At 40.0% G+C, this 15,168-nt stretch overlaps 1 protein-coding gene across 2 annotated transcripts; it reads left to right on the top strand.

The window, feature by feature from the left end:
• The first annotated feature begins 1 nt into the window (after position 1).
• Positions 2 to 9,099, top strand: LOC136430191 (lysosomal aspartic protease-like). 2 transcript variants are annotated; one of them, XM_066420575.1, is made up of 9 exons: positions 2 to 175; positions 2,381 to 2,522; positions 2,726 to 2,849; positions 3,300 to 3,418; positions 3,803 to 4,002; positions 4,413 to 4,535; positions 5,621 to 5,768; positions 6,187 to 6,285; positions 7,920 to 9,099. In XM_066420575.1, exons 1-9 carry the CDS (start codon positions 120 to 122, stop codon positions 8,073 to 8,075), a joined length of 1,167 nt encoding a protein of 388 aa, XP_066276672.1. In that variant the 5' UTR covers positions 2 to 119; the 3' UTR covers positions 8,076 to 9,099. The 2 variants fall into 2 exon arrangements, with proteins under 2 accessions (XP_066276672.1, XP_066276671.1); XM_066420574.1 differs by lacking the exon at positions 7,920 to 9,099 and adding an exon at positions 7,131 to 7,894.
• The last annotated feature ends 6,069 nt before the right edge of the window (positions 9,100 to 15,168 follow it).

Here is a 15,168-nt window from a genome sequence, read left to right as displayed (position 1 = left end):
GTGTGAGGCGTGACTCATCAGGGACATCACTTCGTCGTCCTGACCTGTTCAGAACAACACGTCCTGTTCTCGCCCTGTTCCCGGTCACTGCAGTACCTGAGCACAGAGTCCCCGGCACGATGAAGGTCCTAGCTGTGCTGTTGGCCTTTGTGGCGTTCGCCAGCGCCCTGCACAGGTGAGAAAATAAGTTGAGTGAAATGGAATTCAACAATGAAGAGCGGTCTAAACTGGAGCAGTCCTACCTGACCGAAAATTCTACTCTACTCTACTCTAATAACATTTTAATCATGCGTCACTACGACCTGATCTTTTGTTAATCACAGACACAGATCAGTGTTTGCATAAAGACGCTTCGTAAAAAAAAAAGATGGTCATCGTTCATTCGGGAGCCACCTTGTATTTTTTTGCATTTCCTCGAGCTAATGAGAGACAATATCATTCTGTTTCTCGACGTTAAGAGGGCGTGAAATAAATGTGCCTGCGGCTATCAGAAACCCCTTTGTTCAGGACAGTTATTTTTCAAACTTTGAATTGAAGACGCTGAGCCATACCTAGAATCATATGCACTCAAATGCAAACTCCTCAGAAGTCCTGTATTAATATCGTTCATTTGTTAAAGGACATCTGTTATTTCACGACATATAGAAATTGTTTTTTTTAACGAGGTACAAATGTAGAATGACACGTTTTGCTACTTAAAAGTTAAATATGCTGCAAATGATCAGACTCCATAGGATTGTCCTGAATCGTATCACCATGTATTGTATGTACTAAGTCTGCATGCCCAGTCAGTCCCATGCGCTGCATCATCTTTGCTATCTGCCCAGCCCTGGTAAGACCACATGTTCCACCCCATGACCATGTGACCTGTGTAGGGAATGGTAAACTAAATGTTTCCCCCCAGGGTAAGTACATGACTCACTGTCATCTGCCACTGCCAGAAACCATGAGGTCATGGCTTCTATTCCCACTTCCTCAATTAAAACTGGAGACTTTTTTCTTGTGTAAGTTGCGTTGAGAACTTGTGTGTCCAACACTCCCACTCCTATGATTGCTTAACTAGCCTGGTGAAAATAAAATGAGCAAACAGAAAGGGAATAAGAGGAAGTCCTTCCTCAAGTCATGTTCCTGTTACTAAAGGTTGCTGGTTCTATTCTCGGTGAAGCATCGACAGCTGGTGCCAAACGGTGCCATCCAGGTACTACCACCCCTTCGACTTGCCAAGCAAATGAAATCTGACCTCACCCGGTCATATGACTCTTCTTTTTTGCTGACATTGCTGATGAGTATAGGGGCGGGACACCTGGTGTTAGTTGCAAATGTGCAGAATCAGCAACTTTCAAAGCTGTTATTACTATTTTCATGTTCCCATAGAAGTTCAAATTTGCTAGCACATACACTGATAAAGGGATTTCAGTTCCCTGTTGCTGTAGCTTGTATATTCTTAAGGCAGAGCTTGGAATATTATAACACACCAGTTTTGCATTGACCACACACATTGTCATAGTAACCAACATTTGCATCAAAGGCAATGAACACATTATGAGAAGTGATTAGATTACAATTGTATCAAGATACAGGGGAAGAACAGGTAGGTTTCAGCAGGTGTTAACAGTGCCACACCTCCCTCATGGGAACCACGTGAGACATTTGCAGGGTCAAATTGTTAAATATAGTGTTGAACATGAACAAACATGGGGGCGGGGCTGTTCCAAGGTTACCAAGTATCACGAGGAAAGCACCTTTGTTGAAAGAGGTCATTCCACTTTATTTGGTTTGTAAAGCAGCTTAACAAGCAGATAACAATTTGTAAGAATGCAGGGACTGTTTCAAAGTCCAGTATGTCTTCTGACTTATGGACAATGTGGAGTCTGTTGAGTTGACAAATAATGTGAGAATAGCGCTATCAGGTGTTTGAATTTGTTTATGCATTTAAGATATGGATGGTACCAAAGTTCAGCAGGAGCAATGATTAACTGGCACAGAATGCCCCTTAAGTACATTAAGTGTTCTGATTCCCCATGCTAATCTACCCAGCAGGGATCTCCCCAGAAGTTCAGAGTACTGTAGATGCAGAAATGTTTGCGGTGGTTTTATGTTCGCGGTTTTCGCTCTGAACTCTTCAAACTTGAAACTTTTTGCCCACCTACGACTGTTACTATTGTTTCAAACATGAAATTAACACCAACGCGAATGCTCCATTTTCTACCTACCGAGAAATAAAAACCACGCAAGCTTAAATGCATTTTACAATATCATGGTGCCAGGGGCAATGTAACCCAATGTGGCATGCAAGGTGGTCCTTGAGGGGGTGAAAGCTCTTAGCGCTTTGCCTTTATCATGTGTAGCCTAAGCAAGCTCCCTTTCTTTTCATCTACAGAATCCCGCTGACTAAGATGAAAACCGTTCGTCGTCAGCTGGCAGATGTTGGCATCACGTTTGACCAAATCCTTGAAAAGGACCACAATGGGAAGTACTACAACATCAAGGATGCCCCTGAGCCACTCACCAACTACTTGGATGTAAGTTTGGGGATAGGATTTTACTTTCTAATTCCTGATGTCTCCTGAAAGCCAAGCAGAAAGTAGCATGTTAAATCAGAAAAAAAGTAATCTGCAACATTTAAGTGCTATTCACAGAATTCATATTTGGACTCACCATTGTATCTGTTGAATGCGCGTACATATACAGAAATGATAACACGACTACCCCCCTCCCCACACAGGCTCAGTACTACGGCCCTATCTCCATCGGCACCCCTCCCCAGAGTTTCCAGGTCGTGTTTGACACCGGCTCCTCCAACCTGTGGGTGCCGTCTAAGAAGTGTCACCTGTCTGACATTGCCTGCTGTAAGTGTGAACTCATCCTTTTGAACATGCACCTTTCATATTGAGTGGGTTGTAGCTCCATTGATATAAATTACGACATCCAATTTACCGCTGGTATCTGAGGTGTAAAAACGGTATGTTGTATTTAGACTACTGCCGTGGTGATTTTCATTATATCTTGAAGATGACCAACTCTACAGTAGAGCATGTCAATAATTGCTGTCTACACTACTAGTATGCAAGTCTGCATTGACATGTATAGTGAGTAAAATTCTTATAAAAGATGGAATGTAAATACAAGAGTTACAACTGTAGTAACTGTTGTTTTGGGGTACAGGTTTTTTGTCATCTGTGATGATAAGTATGGATACTCAATGTACAAAAGAAAAGCATGTAATAAATTTGTACATGTTATTTGGTATTCTAGTTTTCTCACAGTTGGTCATCAAGATCTTTCCATTTTCCCCACAGTGTTGCACAACAAGTATGACAGCACCCAGTCCAGCACCTACATGAAGAATGACACTAAATTTGCCATCCAATATGGGTCTGGCAGCCTGACCGGCTTTCTGAGTGAGGACACAGTCACTGTGAGTAAAATATGTGTACATAATTGTTTTCCCTCTGATTATCCTTCTTCGGTTCATTTTGATTTCAAGGTGGATAATGCTATTTTGTCATTTTCATACATCTTGTAGTACATTTTTGTACAATGTACAATGTAATTTAAATACATGCATGAAAAACACTGAAATGAGGAATTTTAGACGTAAAAGTTTTCCAATAGTAATGCTCTGCAGCTCTCAAAACCGATCTCACAAGGATCTGTAGCCTTAGATATGCCTTAAATGAATGTTCATAGTCCTTTCAAAGACTATTGACAAATTTCTGTTCTTTGGCTTTTATTCTTGACCTAAGATTGTTGATGAAATTCCTCCTCCCCCCCTCCCACACAAATGATATACTTACCACAGATCGGAGGTCTGATGGTTCAGAACCAGACATTTGCGGAAGCGGTGACCCAGCCTGGTATAACGTTCGTGGCGGCCAAGTTCGACGGTATCCTTGGGATGGGATACGACACCATCTCCGTGGACGGCGTGGTGCCGCCCTTCTACAACATGGTCCAGCAGAAACTGGTCGACAAACCGGTCTTCTCTTTCTACCTGAACAGGTGGGGCTGATGAGCATGGCTTGATGCTGTGTCACTTGTTTAGCAAAATGATGATGCTATTATTGTTTTACAATCAGAAATATATGTACATGTATCATAAAAGGTACATATGACACCTATATGTACATCAAGTATTTTTTCAGTGCTCAACTTACTGTATATAAATTTTCTGGTCACCATTTTAGAAAAATTCCCTGTTTTTTTGTCTAAAAGGAAGGCCTACAAAATTTGTGTTACTGAAACTACTCTGAACACGACAGACATAGGCTGTAAAAATGTGACTCTTTGGATGGGAATAAAGTGTTATTCCACTCTGAACCTGCATGTAAATCAAACATGTGTGCTTTTCATTAATACAATCAACCACCCAGTAGAGTTATAAGTACTGAATTTCCCACCATGCCTTGCAGGGATGCCTCGGGCACCACTGGCGGTGAGCTGTTGTTGGGCGGGACTGACCCCAAGTACTACACCGGAGACTTCACCTTCATCGATGTCACCAAGCCTGGCTATTGGCAGTTCAAGATGGACGGGTAGGTTTGAGCAGAGCTCTGTGGAGGAGATTGCCTAGTGTTTAAATTTTCAAATTGATACATCATACATTCATTTTTTCTTGGATATTACTGATACTGTATAGAAAATTAAAACTATCATCATGATCAAGCATTATTTTTTATTATTTTTTATTCTTAAAACCCTTGTCCTGCGAAACCCCTATATACATGTACAATGTATATGGGCTGCACATTTCAGAGCCTTTATGTTGGTCTTGTATATGTACGAGTAGGGGGTATTTTTCAGCTGAACGCATCACACCGCAGCGAAACGCACCGAATTCAAAAGTAACTAGTCACAGCAGTGCAGAAAAAGTCAAGGGAAAATAATGTAATAAATTGTGTAAAAAATGCCAGCAGTACAAGGGTTATTAAACCTACAGGTATAGATTCAAAAGTGATCCTCTCAATGTAACCATTTCTTATCCCCTCACTTGCTTTATTTTGAGCATGTGGGTTTTTTTTTCTTTTCTTTTTTTAAAAATGGCAGTCATAGCCATGGCAACAGGAACCTACAGACAGAGAGATCTGTAAGAAAGGGAGAATATCAGGGTATATTTTTCCCAGGTGAATTGTTTTTATTTCATCATTTTGTCCTTTGCAAGCTTTTTAAAAATGTTTTTAGGAATTTTTTACTGTCATCCTTTTTTTCATTATACTACTATAGAAAGAGATTGGCACTGCCCTATACACCAAAAGGTGTGAGAAAGAATGGCTTCACCTCAAACACACAAAACAGATTTTTGAACTATATCTTCCAACACTAAAAAGATTCAGGAGTTACCCTAATTTTCGACTAAAGAGCACCAGTTTTCACTCCGCTACTTCTGATACGTTATGCAGACTCTTGACTCGAGACGAGTAGAGTATCAGACCCAACTGACAGCTAACATGGATACATGTTGTTAAAGGAATTGGCCAAAATGGCTACCTTTAGCTATGCAGCGTTCTTGTTCATTACTATTGTACATGTACGTGTCCAGGGACACCTGAAAAACAGGCTGCAGGTCTGAGTTGTGATTTCTCCCTGATAGAATAAATATAAAATAAAATGTCTTGCTCAGGATCATGATCAACGGGAAGGCGTCTGACTACTGTAAGGGCGGCTGTGCTGCCATCGCCGACACGGGCACCTCTCTCATCGCCGGACCCACTTCTGAGGTCCAGGCCCTGAACAAACAGATCGGAGCCACCCCCATTCCAGGTGGAGAGGTATGTCAAAGAACAGGGAAATAGAAGTCATCTTTTTATGTTGTTATGTTCATTTTGGTCTGACAGCATTTAAATGCAAAAGAAGGGTTAAAAAGTCAGGATGATATGTGATATCGGAAATGGTCATTCATTATCAATTATCAGCTATACCATTATTTGCCTCAGATAGGCTGTGAAAAGAAATTTGATCAAACAAGCCTGTTATTGTGTATTTGTGTGGGCAAGTGTGCCAATCAGATACTAATTTAGTAGTACTGTACATATGAATAGTATCCAGTATTTGATTATGCTAACACTGGTTACATTTGGGTAAAACTTCCAATTCGCATGCACACTTACCCTTGAATACTGTTTTGGAGTACTCTTTTATATTTCTACTGATTTCATAACATGTGTTTTCTCCCTGCCTTCATCACAGTACATGATAGACTGCAGTCAGATCAAGTCTCTCCCTCCCATCTCCTTCACGCTGGGGGGGAAGGCCTTTGAGCTGGAGGGGAAGGACTACGTCCTACAGGTATGTCAGCATTTCTTCCATGGAGTCAGACTGTCAGAAATATTCATGGGGTTCTTCAAAAGGTGTGGAATGTAGTGCACTGTTCTTTGTTATCTTTGGGCCATCGGTTTGGTGAATATTTACCAGTAGGTACGCCCCCTCCATTCAAACAAACCTATTGTGGCAAAGTACTGAAGGTTAGATACATAATATATCCCTCACTATAGTTTCAAGTCAAAATGGCTAACAAAATATTTCAGTCCCCATTGAAAACCCATTACAGTTGGAGCCCGTATACTAGCCCTTCTGTGAAAGTCTCTGCCCGTTCCTCTTACATCTACTTTCAATACGTTGCAAAGTTGAAAGCCTTGTTTCTCTGGTCCAAGTGGACAATATCACCACTGCCCATTGCAGTATGAGGGTTTAATTTAGTATCATTGATTGCTATGTGATTTTGATGACTTTGCTTTTGACAATTTAGATTTCATGATAGCTATGTTGAATTGTTTTTTAATTTTATGCTGTCTATTGTCTGATGTGATATCTTTGTGCATTTTTGTAAAGATGCAGGGCTGATAAAAACAGATATCTCCTTTTTACAATCACACATTGATTTTTCCTCTAGCAAATAAAATGAGTTGATTTAAGAACTGTGAAAGACGTCCTGGACATTTTCATAGCATAGTTTACATTTAAGTCCTGTTTATTTGTAACAATCATCTTCAGACCAAATTTTATCAGAATAGCAAACACAAAGGTATCAGATCACAGTAGGATAAGTCTTTGCAATGACCCTTTTGATGTGAACCAATCAGAGCCAATTGATATGAACCAATCAGAACCAATCACAATCATGCTACCCTCAGGTGACAGAGATGGGGCAGACCGTGTGTGTCAGCGGTTTCCTCGGCATCGACGTGCCGGCCGGGCCCCTGTGGATTCTGGGAGACGTGTTCATAGGGCCGTACTACACGATGTTCGATATGGGCAACAACAGAGTCGGCTTTGCCCACACCGCTCACAGTAACACCACAGGGGTGTAGCAACGGATAGTTGTTGTACCTCCTCCATAATCCCTCTGTGTAACAACGGATAGTTGTTGTACCTCCACAATCCCTCCGTGCGATCCTAGATAATGTCTTTGTATTTTACTTGTCTATACTTTTGCCCCAAATTCATTATTGTCTTCTTAGAAAAGATCCATTTCAGAATTTTAACACACGGGTGGACATATATGTATAGTCACCTTGTGGCAGTTCTTTTTGTATACTGAACTGTGTTTGTACATTTGAGGGAGGGGAGGCTCATGGAGAAGAAATATCTCGATGGCATTTTAAAAGAAAGTCTTGGACGTATACAAACCACCTGATTGGCCAAAAGATTCAATCCATAGTACAGAAAAATACAGAAGTTATGATTAAGTTTTCCTTTCACTCTACATAAACTCTTCTCTCAAGGTGAGAAATGCAGAACATACTAGTGCATGGTACTTAAATAATGTTTTTCAGCTACACCGTATTTAAAACAGCAGATCTAGAGGAGCTGTAGAATACCAAAGGAGCTGTTATCTGTGTTATTTTAATGTTTGTGTGTCTTTTTATGAATGAATAAACCATTTTTGATTGATTAATTGATTGATTGATTGACTGCTGTAGGTGACTCAAGGTGGCCAGACGGTGTGCCTAAGTGGTTTTCTGGGGATCAATGTTCCAAGTGGCCCCCTGTGGATCCTGGGCGACGTGTTCATCGGGAAGTATTACACTCAGTTTGACATGGGGGGGAACAAGGTCGGCTTTGCCACAGCCATGTAAATGTGCTGTGGTCCTGTTTTGTCAATTCAATACTACTGGCAAAAATTTTCTGCCTTGAAAGTGTAGCGTATGAAGAGGTTGGGCTTAAAATTAGACTCTCTGTGACTAAAAGAAATGTTACAAAATTTTGTCCGCATTTCATTTTGAGATTTTAAGGGTATGAAATAGATTTGAATTCTCAGTGTCTGTATTTCTGCACTTTTAACAAATGTAATGCTGCTGAATGGGAAGTTTATGGGTTTTATACATACGTACTGTAGTGATTGTACCAGCTCAATGTTAGTCTTTGTAGTAATTGTGCATGAAAACTAGCCTTTTCATATTCCACAAATATTCAGAAGTATCGTTTTGCAATGTTCACTCACTGTTTTATATAGAGATCTAGTCCTTTTTTACCAGTTAACGTTTTTGCAATGCCATCAATGCAAGCATGGGAACATTTCACTGTTCTCAACAGTAGGCACTCATAGCTTTTTAGTCTAGTGTCTTATGGCAAAATTCGTTGTGACTGTCCTTGGTACTGATTTTTCAATCACAGGTCTTTTGACACAGTTTTGTTGTAGTTACTCTTAGTTGAAGAGGAAAAGATCTAGACAAAGTGTACATGTGAAGTACTTCTGACACTTGAATTTTGCCACAGGATTCAAATATACACAGAGATGCTCACCATAAAGAAGATAGTGTATAAATGAATGTGATTCTGGGAAAAGGATAAAAATGTTTTAGAAAATTTTGTGTGAGGTGATAAAAAATTCCATTGCAACAATATAATGAGATATAAGATAACAGGAATATTTGTCATTTCAGCATAGGTACATGTTTAAGATTAATGATTAGATAGACTTGATGTTGTTACTGTCAGGTATGTTAGAAAAGCGGTTTTTAATCATGTACTTTTATCTATGCATGAATACCACTCTGAACTTGTAAGATCATTGTATATTGATTTAAATGTAACTTCTTACAGCCTACATGTAAGATGTGCCCTTTTTTAGAGCTTCAATAAATCTGGTGTTTTGGGAAATCTGTGTTGTATTATTGAGTACGAGGGTAAGTCAGAAAGAAACGTCTTTAGTATAATTGATAGCAGGATTGTTTTTCTATGAAATGTGTTGAAATTTGGCACAAATGTAAAAGAACTTATCTTCTTGAGACTGACATATCTCAATTTGTTGTTCTGACTGTTCAGTGTGACTCTGGGTGGCTACATTGAAAAACCTTGGATAGAGTAAAGATCCAATACGGGTCCCTGTACTTCAGAAAGCCATTAATTTCTATAGGAAGTGAAAACAAAATGTACATGATGGTAGTTGATTAATAGTAATTCAAGTGCTTTAAAAAAATCGAAAGTTGACCTTGAACATATGATAAAGCAAAGAGGTTAACCTCTTTGGATAAAGTTATGTTTGTGCGAAGTCGTATAATTGATTTTATTAGAATTGCAACACACGGAACACAGCTATTGCTGGTGTCGTGACCCACACGCATGATATACCCATTTTTACACTTGGGCGGAGTAAGGAAAGTCACGTAAAGTGCCCTTTTCCCAAGGGCACAAGACCGGTTGCGTCAGGGGATTTAAGAAAAGGCCACCTTGCGGTGATTTTACGAAACACAAGGGAAGCTAGGATGCTTCCCTGTGTTGAAATCATGTTTTCTGATTGGCTGACAGCTGGTTAGTGGCTATGCCTCAAATAGTGATTTTGAGCATGCGGTTTGGTGGTGGAGTCAATACTGGGCTACTAGTCATGTATATTATCATATAGCCTGATAGACCAATCAGAAGTCTCCATTTCATATCCCACAGGCTTCTTCTTATACTTGCATCACACGGGCTTCTTGCATCACACGGGCTTCCATTGTTATTACGGATCATGGGCAAGGCGGGGGGGGGGGGTGCAAGCGGCACATTGCCTTAGCAACGCGTATGGGTTACTAGTACTGTACTAGTATTCTTTTGAATGAAGAAGAACACCAATGTCATGATTGTAATGATTTGAATCGTAAATTTTCCATATCATTATCTGTGTTCAGGCTAGTATGATTACAGCAATATGGAATTTGTCAAGAGTTACAGAGGCAATGCAGGATGTTTGCCTATTTGTTCTTGCCTGCAAGCCAATTTCTCCTTGCTAGAGGTAACGTTGGGTAACATAAATTCGCCATTTTTCCGATAATGGTTGACTGAAATCAATCTAGCAGAACAATAAACCATCCTTTTTTTCTATTATTCTGTCAGTATCATGTACTATCTTTGCACTAATCATATAACGTTGGGTAACATAAATTCGTGGGGTACTTAAATTCGGGATTTTTCGAAAACGGGGTATTTAGGGATATGTGCTAGATGCAACATCAGTAATACCGCTAGAAATGCAAACTTGACGGACTAACGTATTCAGAACACTGTCTGAAAAGCTTCGATAAGCATGCATTAGAAGGCGACGAGGACAAAAACTCTCCGTCCCTTATTAGAACAGTCTGAGGGCTTCGTGGGAGAATCACACTACATCGTTGTCGGCTGGTTTATAAGACAAATGTCACATCCGCTTCCTGCTAAACACAATCATTTACAAGACAACTTATTTTCTTAAAATTGCTGACCTGCAATTGGACTCTAAGTGTGATCAATCATCAAAACCCCTCTTTGTTGCTACAACCTACGGCACGTGTATTTTCCCGCCGCCATATCATTACCCAGAATCCTGTTGTCAAGCAGACGACAGAGGTTTGTGAGGAACACTTTTTTGTCTAAATGTTGCGTGTGATTGTGGACTGAGGACGATATTTTCCTCAAAGTTTGCTCCTAACACAACAAGGAATACATGGACATAGTAGTATTATCAATGCTACGGCATCCGGCTAACTTCCCATGAATAATGTACACGTTGCCATGACGGTGGATGTCGACTTTGACGTTCTATAGTTAACGTTACCGACTCAACACACGGGTTGTCCCCGTAGGCCTGATGTGTGCGGTACGGCCGTTTTTTCGTGTATTTTTTCTACTTGGACACGTCTATATCAATAGCACTGTCCTCAAGCCAAGGATGGAACGAATAGCTGCTGTATAAAATGTAATTAGCGGTAAGATATTCAAGACCAATCTTCTCTCCCGAATTAATGTTCACCCCTGTCCGACAGCACCGTCATTGTGCGTGCGGCGGATGGTATTTTCAAGTTGAAATATTATGGTGTCAGCACGACTAGAGACAAAATCTACCATACATATGATAAGTGCAAAGATAGTACATGATACTGACAGAATAATAGAAAAAAAGGATGGTTTATTGTTCTGCTAGATTGATTTCAGTCAATCATTATCGGAAAAATCCCGAATTTATGTTACCCAACGTTATATGGTAGATTTTGTCTCTAGTCGTGCTGACACCATAATATTTCAACTTGAAAATACCGTCCGCCGCACGCACAATGACGCTGTTGTCGGACAGGTGTGAACATTATTTCGGGAGAGAAGATTCGTCTTGAATATCTTACCGCTAATTACATCTTATACAGCAGCTATTCGTTCCATCCTTGGCTTGAGGAGAGTGCTATGGATATAGACGTGTCCAAGTAAAAAAAAAAATACACGAAAAAACGGCCGTACCGTACACATCAGGCCTTCGGTAACATCCCGTTTGTTGAGTCGGTAGAACGTCACTCAAACTCGATCCCCACCGTCATGGCAACGTGTACATTATTCATGGGAAGTTAGCTGGATGCCGTAGCAATGGTTATACTACTATGTCCATGTGTTCCTTGTTGTGTTTGGAGTAAACTTTGAGGAAAATATCGTCTTCAGTCCACTATCACACGCAACATTTAGACAAAAAAGAGTTCCTCACAAACCTCTGTCGTCTGCTTGACAACAGGATTCTGGGTAATGATATGGCGGCGGGAAAATACACGTGCCGTAGGTTGCAGCAACAAAGAGGAGTTTTGATGATTGATCACACTTAGAATCCAGTTGCAGGTTAGCAAAAGAGATTGTAATAAGTTGTCTTGTAAATAATTGTGTTTAGCAGGCAGGAGATGTGACATTTGTCTTATAAACCAGCGAACAAGCGTGCAGTGTGATTCTCCCACGAAGCCCCCAGACTCTGTCAATAAGGGACGGAGAGTTTTTGACGTCGCCAACTTCTAATGCATGGTTATCGAAGCTTTTCAGCCAGTGTTCTGAATACGTTAGTCTGTCAAGTTTGCATTTCTAGCAGTATTACTGATGTTGCATCTAGCACATATCCCTAAATATCCCGTTTTCGAAAAATCACGAATTTAAGTACCCCGCGAATTTATGTTACCCAACGTTAATGTTTACGGATGGCAGGGTGTAAAAGTAGGAAGAGGACAACAATTAAATTACTACACCGAAGACTAACTAGTACTCATTGTTTCTAAAAAAAGACATCATCAAAGATTTATCACTTTGAATCTAGTGGGATACTGTGAATGTTAGAAATCCCATCTAAATATATCTGTAATCATAAAACTCAACGGCAGAAATGTACCATGATATTCAGTTAGTTAAGTTAAAGTATCCCAGAGGGGTGGCGCCCATCTCCATTTCTGTAGCCCTTGAGCCACACATTTGTGAATGTCACCACAGCAGGGGGCTGGTCCGCTGGTAGTGATGTGTGTTTAAATACCCTTTCATAAATGCTGAGTGCTAAGCAGAGAAAGCAGTATGTACCATTTTTAGAGTCTTTGGTTTTACCCGGTACGTCGGGGATGGAACTCACGACCTACCGCGTGCAAGGCGAACACATGGCAATTGGACTAGACTTATCATCAATAATAAACTTCACATCACAGCCTACTTTCGGTACAGTGTTCAGCATAGTTGTATAATCTGCTCTTTATCGTAAACAGAATTAAGAAGTCACATAGTAACGTTATCTCTAGGTATGATATAACGAGTAATATTACATAGTCCTGATTACGACACAGATCATATCCTGGTAATCTTATTCTTAAACACCCATTGGTTTAGGGGTTGCATTCTTTGGTCTATCTATGCTACCAGACGTGGTAAAAGTACCGATTTTACATGTTTCTCATGCAGGTGATATGTTGGAAAGTTTTACGTTTCCAGTCGGGCCCTTGTATTTTCCCTTTTAAGTACTACTAGCAAAATTCGTTAGAAATTAAAACTTTTTAGCTAAGCTTAGCAAAGAGGCGTTTAGTTTCTTCATAACAGTCTCCAGCTTTGGACGACTTTCAAATATTACATAACGTTACACTCACTCACTCACTCTGCAAGAAAACATCGCAGTAAACAACTTGGGCCAAATTGACTGACACCTGCACGTGCTCATACCCCCAATTGGTCTGTCAGCAGCCAAGCTATCATCTTCTATCTGCGGATTCCATGCTCGGGGTAATTGCATTACTAAAAAGATGACCCAGGAATTAAATTGTCTCCAGCGATATGATTCTTCATACCACAGATGAGACAGAAGATCATCTGACAGCAGGTGCTGTATCTTATTTTTTTTTACAGATATTCATACTTTCCAATCCAACTTAGATTTCTTACCAAACATCTTACTTAAGAATTTGTTACTTGCTACGAAAGCACATGTACAGCCAGAACAAGGTAAGAGAATGTAACGTTAGTTGTGACAGTATATTATTTGTTGTTGTTATGATGCCTCAGAATACCGTTGATTTGTTCGGGACTTTTTTATATGGTTAGAAGCAGACAAAGATCAACAGTTTTATAGTTAACATGATCGCTCTGGTTTGGAAAAGCACCACGGACGATTATTGTGGGAAAGTTGAGTGCGACATCTCTTATAACTAAGAGTTTGGTCCGAAATGCAAGAAAACGTATTTATTTCATTATAATTTTTTTTAAATATCATAATGTTCACAGTTGTATCAGAGCGCATGTCGTTTTGCTTGGTACTTCTTACTTTCCTTCCTTCCTTCCGTCCTTCATTCTTCCTTTCTTGCAATTGAATGTCATTGAAATGTTGAGAGGCAAAAATTCTGAATAAATTTCTGATCCAAAGGCTAATGTTTTAAGTTATTTGCCAAATGCTGGCATTTTGCATGTTCCTATTCGGCGGTCCTCATCTTAAGACTTAACATGCTGACGCTTGCATCGCTCTGTTTTCGTCTGCCAGTGTTGGAAGGTTTCATGTCTCTAAAAGTCCCTTTTTTTCTGTGCGTTGGCAGTTACTTGATCATGGGATCATGGTTCTGTTTTAACTGTTTCACACGGGAACTGTGTGGATGATGTTGTGTTTTTTATCGTCTTTGATTTACTGTTTGCACTTTGCAGATATGCTATAGGACAAAATGTAGATTTCGAGTTTTCACGGCTATGACATAAAATGAAGCCAAGTTGCACTAGCGCGCATACCCTGTCGATTTTCTGTCGTTTTTTCGGATATAGTGATTGTGATTTCGATGAAGTCGACATTTCTTGAAACATGAAACACAAATACATTTCAGTAAACATCGACTTAATGTGAAGGTGCAAACATGTGAAGCCGGTAGTTACGTTTAGGGATGATATCACATCGGCGTCACTTCAATCTTCCCTTTCTAATCCTCAGGGTACTGGTACCCGTTTCAGCTATGCAACCCTAGCTACGTAGATATACAGCCAAAAACACCCTTGCGTCCATTGAAAGTGTCGTAGCGTCAAAATTGTCCGTTTGTTGTTGTTGTTGTTGTTTTATCGCCATCACTTCATAGAGACAAATCTGAGACATAAATCCACTTCGCAGATGATCAAAGAACTGTCCTGATCCCTACATGATCGTCTCATCCAGGCGACTAGATTGTAAGCAAGATTAACATATTTTTTTTGATTTAGTGGATCGATATCTTCATAGATCCGTGAATAGTTTCATCAGGTTGGTAAGTCACTGAATAAAAAGACTCTTTTTACACAACCAAGAGATTTATGCCACAGACGTTTCGGTGACCATCTGTCACCTTCTTCAAGGCAAGGCGATATCTTCATAGATTTACCCTTACCTTTGCACGAAAATATAGTTTTGTTTTTAAAAAGATAGCGATTTTTTTATATGGTTACGATGGAGACGATCTGAAAATACGTTGCCAATGTGCGTTTTAA

Source organism: Branchiostoma lanceolatum, chromosome 3 (genome assembly GCF_035083965.1).
Source record: "Branchiostoma lanceolatum isolate klBraLanc5 chromosome 3, klBraLanc5.hap2, whole genome shotgun sequence".
In the NCBI taxonomy this organism is placed as follows: domain Eukaryota; kingdom Metazoa; phylum Chordata; class Leptocardii; order Amphioxiformes; family Branchiostomatidae; genus Branchiostoma; species Branchiostoma lanceolatum.
Note: the sequence above shows the minus strand (reverse complement) of the source record. Positions and strands in the feature narration are given on the sequence as shown.

Coding starts and splice junctions, on each gene's coding strand:
- LOC136430191 (XM_066420574.1), top strand. CDS start 120: ATGAAGGTCCTAGCTGTGCTGTTGGCCTTTGTGGCGTTCGCCAGCGCC. Junction 176..2,380: donor TTCGCCAGCGCCCTGCACAG/GTGAGAAAATAA, acceptor TTTCATCTACAG/AATCCCGCTGACTAAGATGA. Junction 5,769..6,186: donor CCCCCATTCCAGGTGGAGAG/GTATGTCAAAGA, acceptor CCTTCATCACAG/TACATGATAGACTGCAGTCA.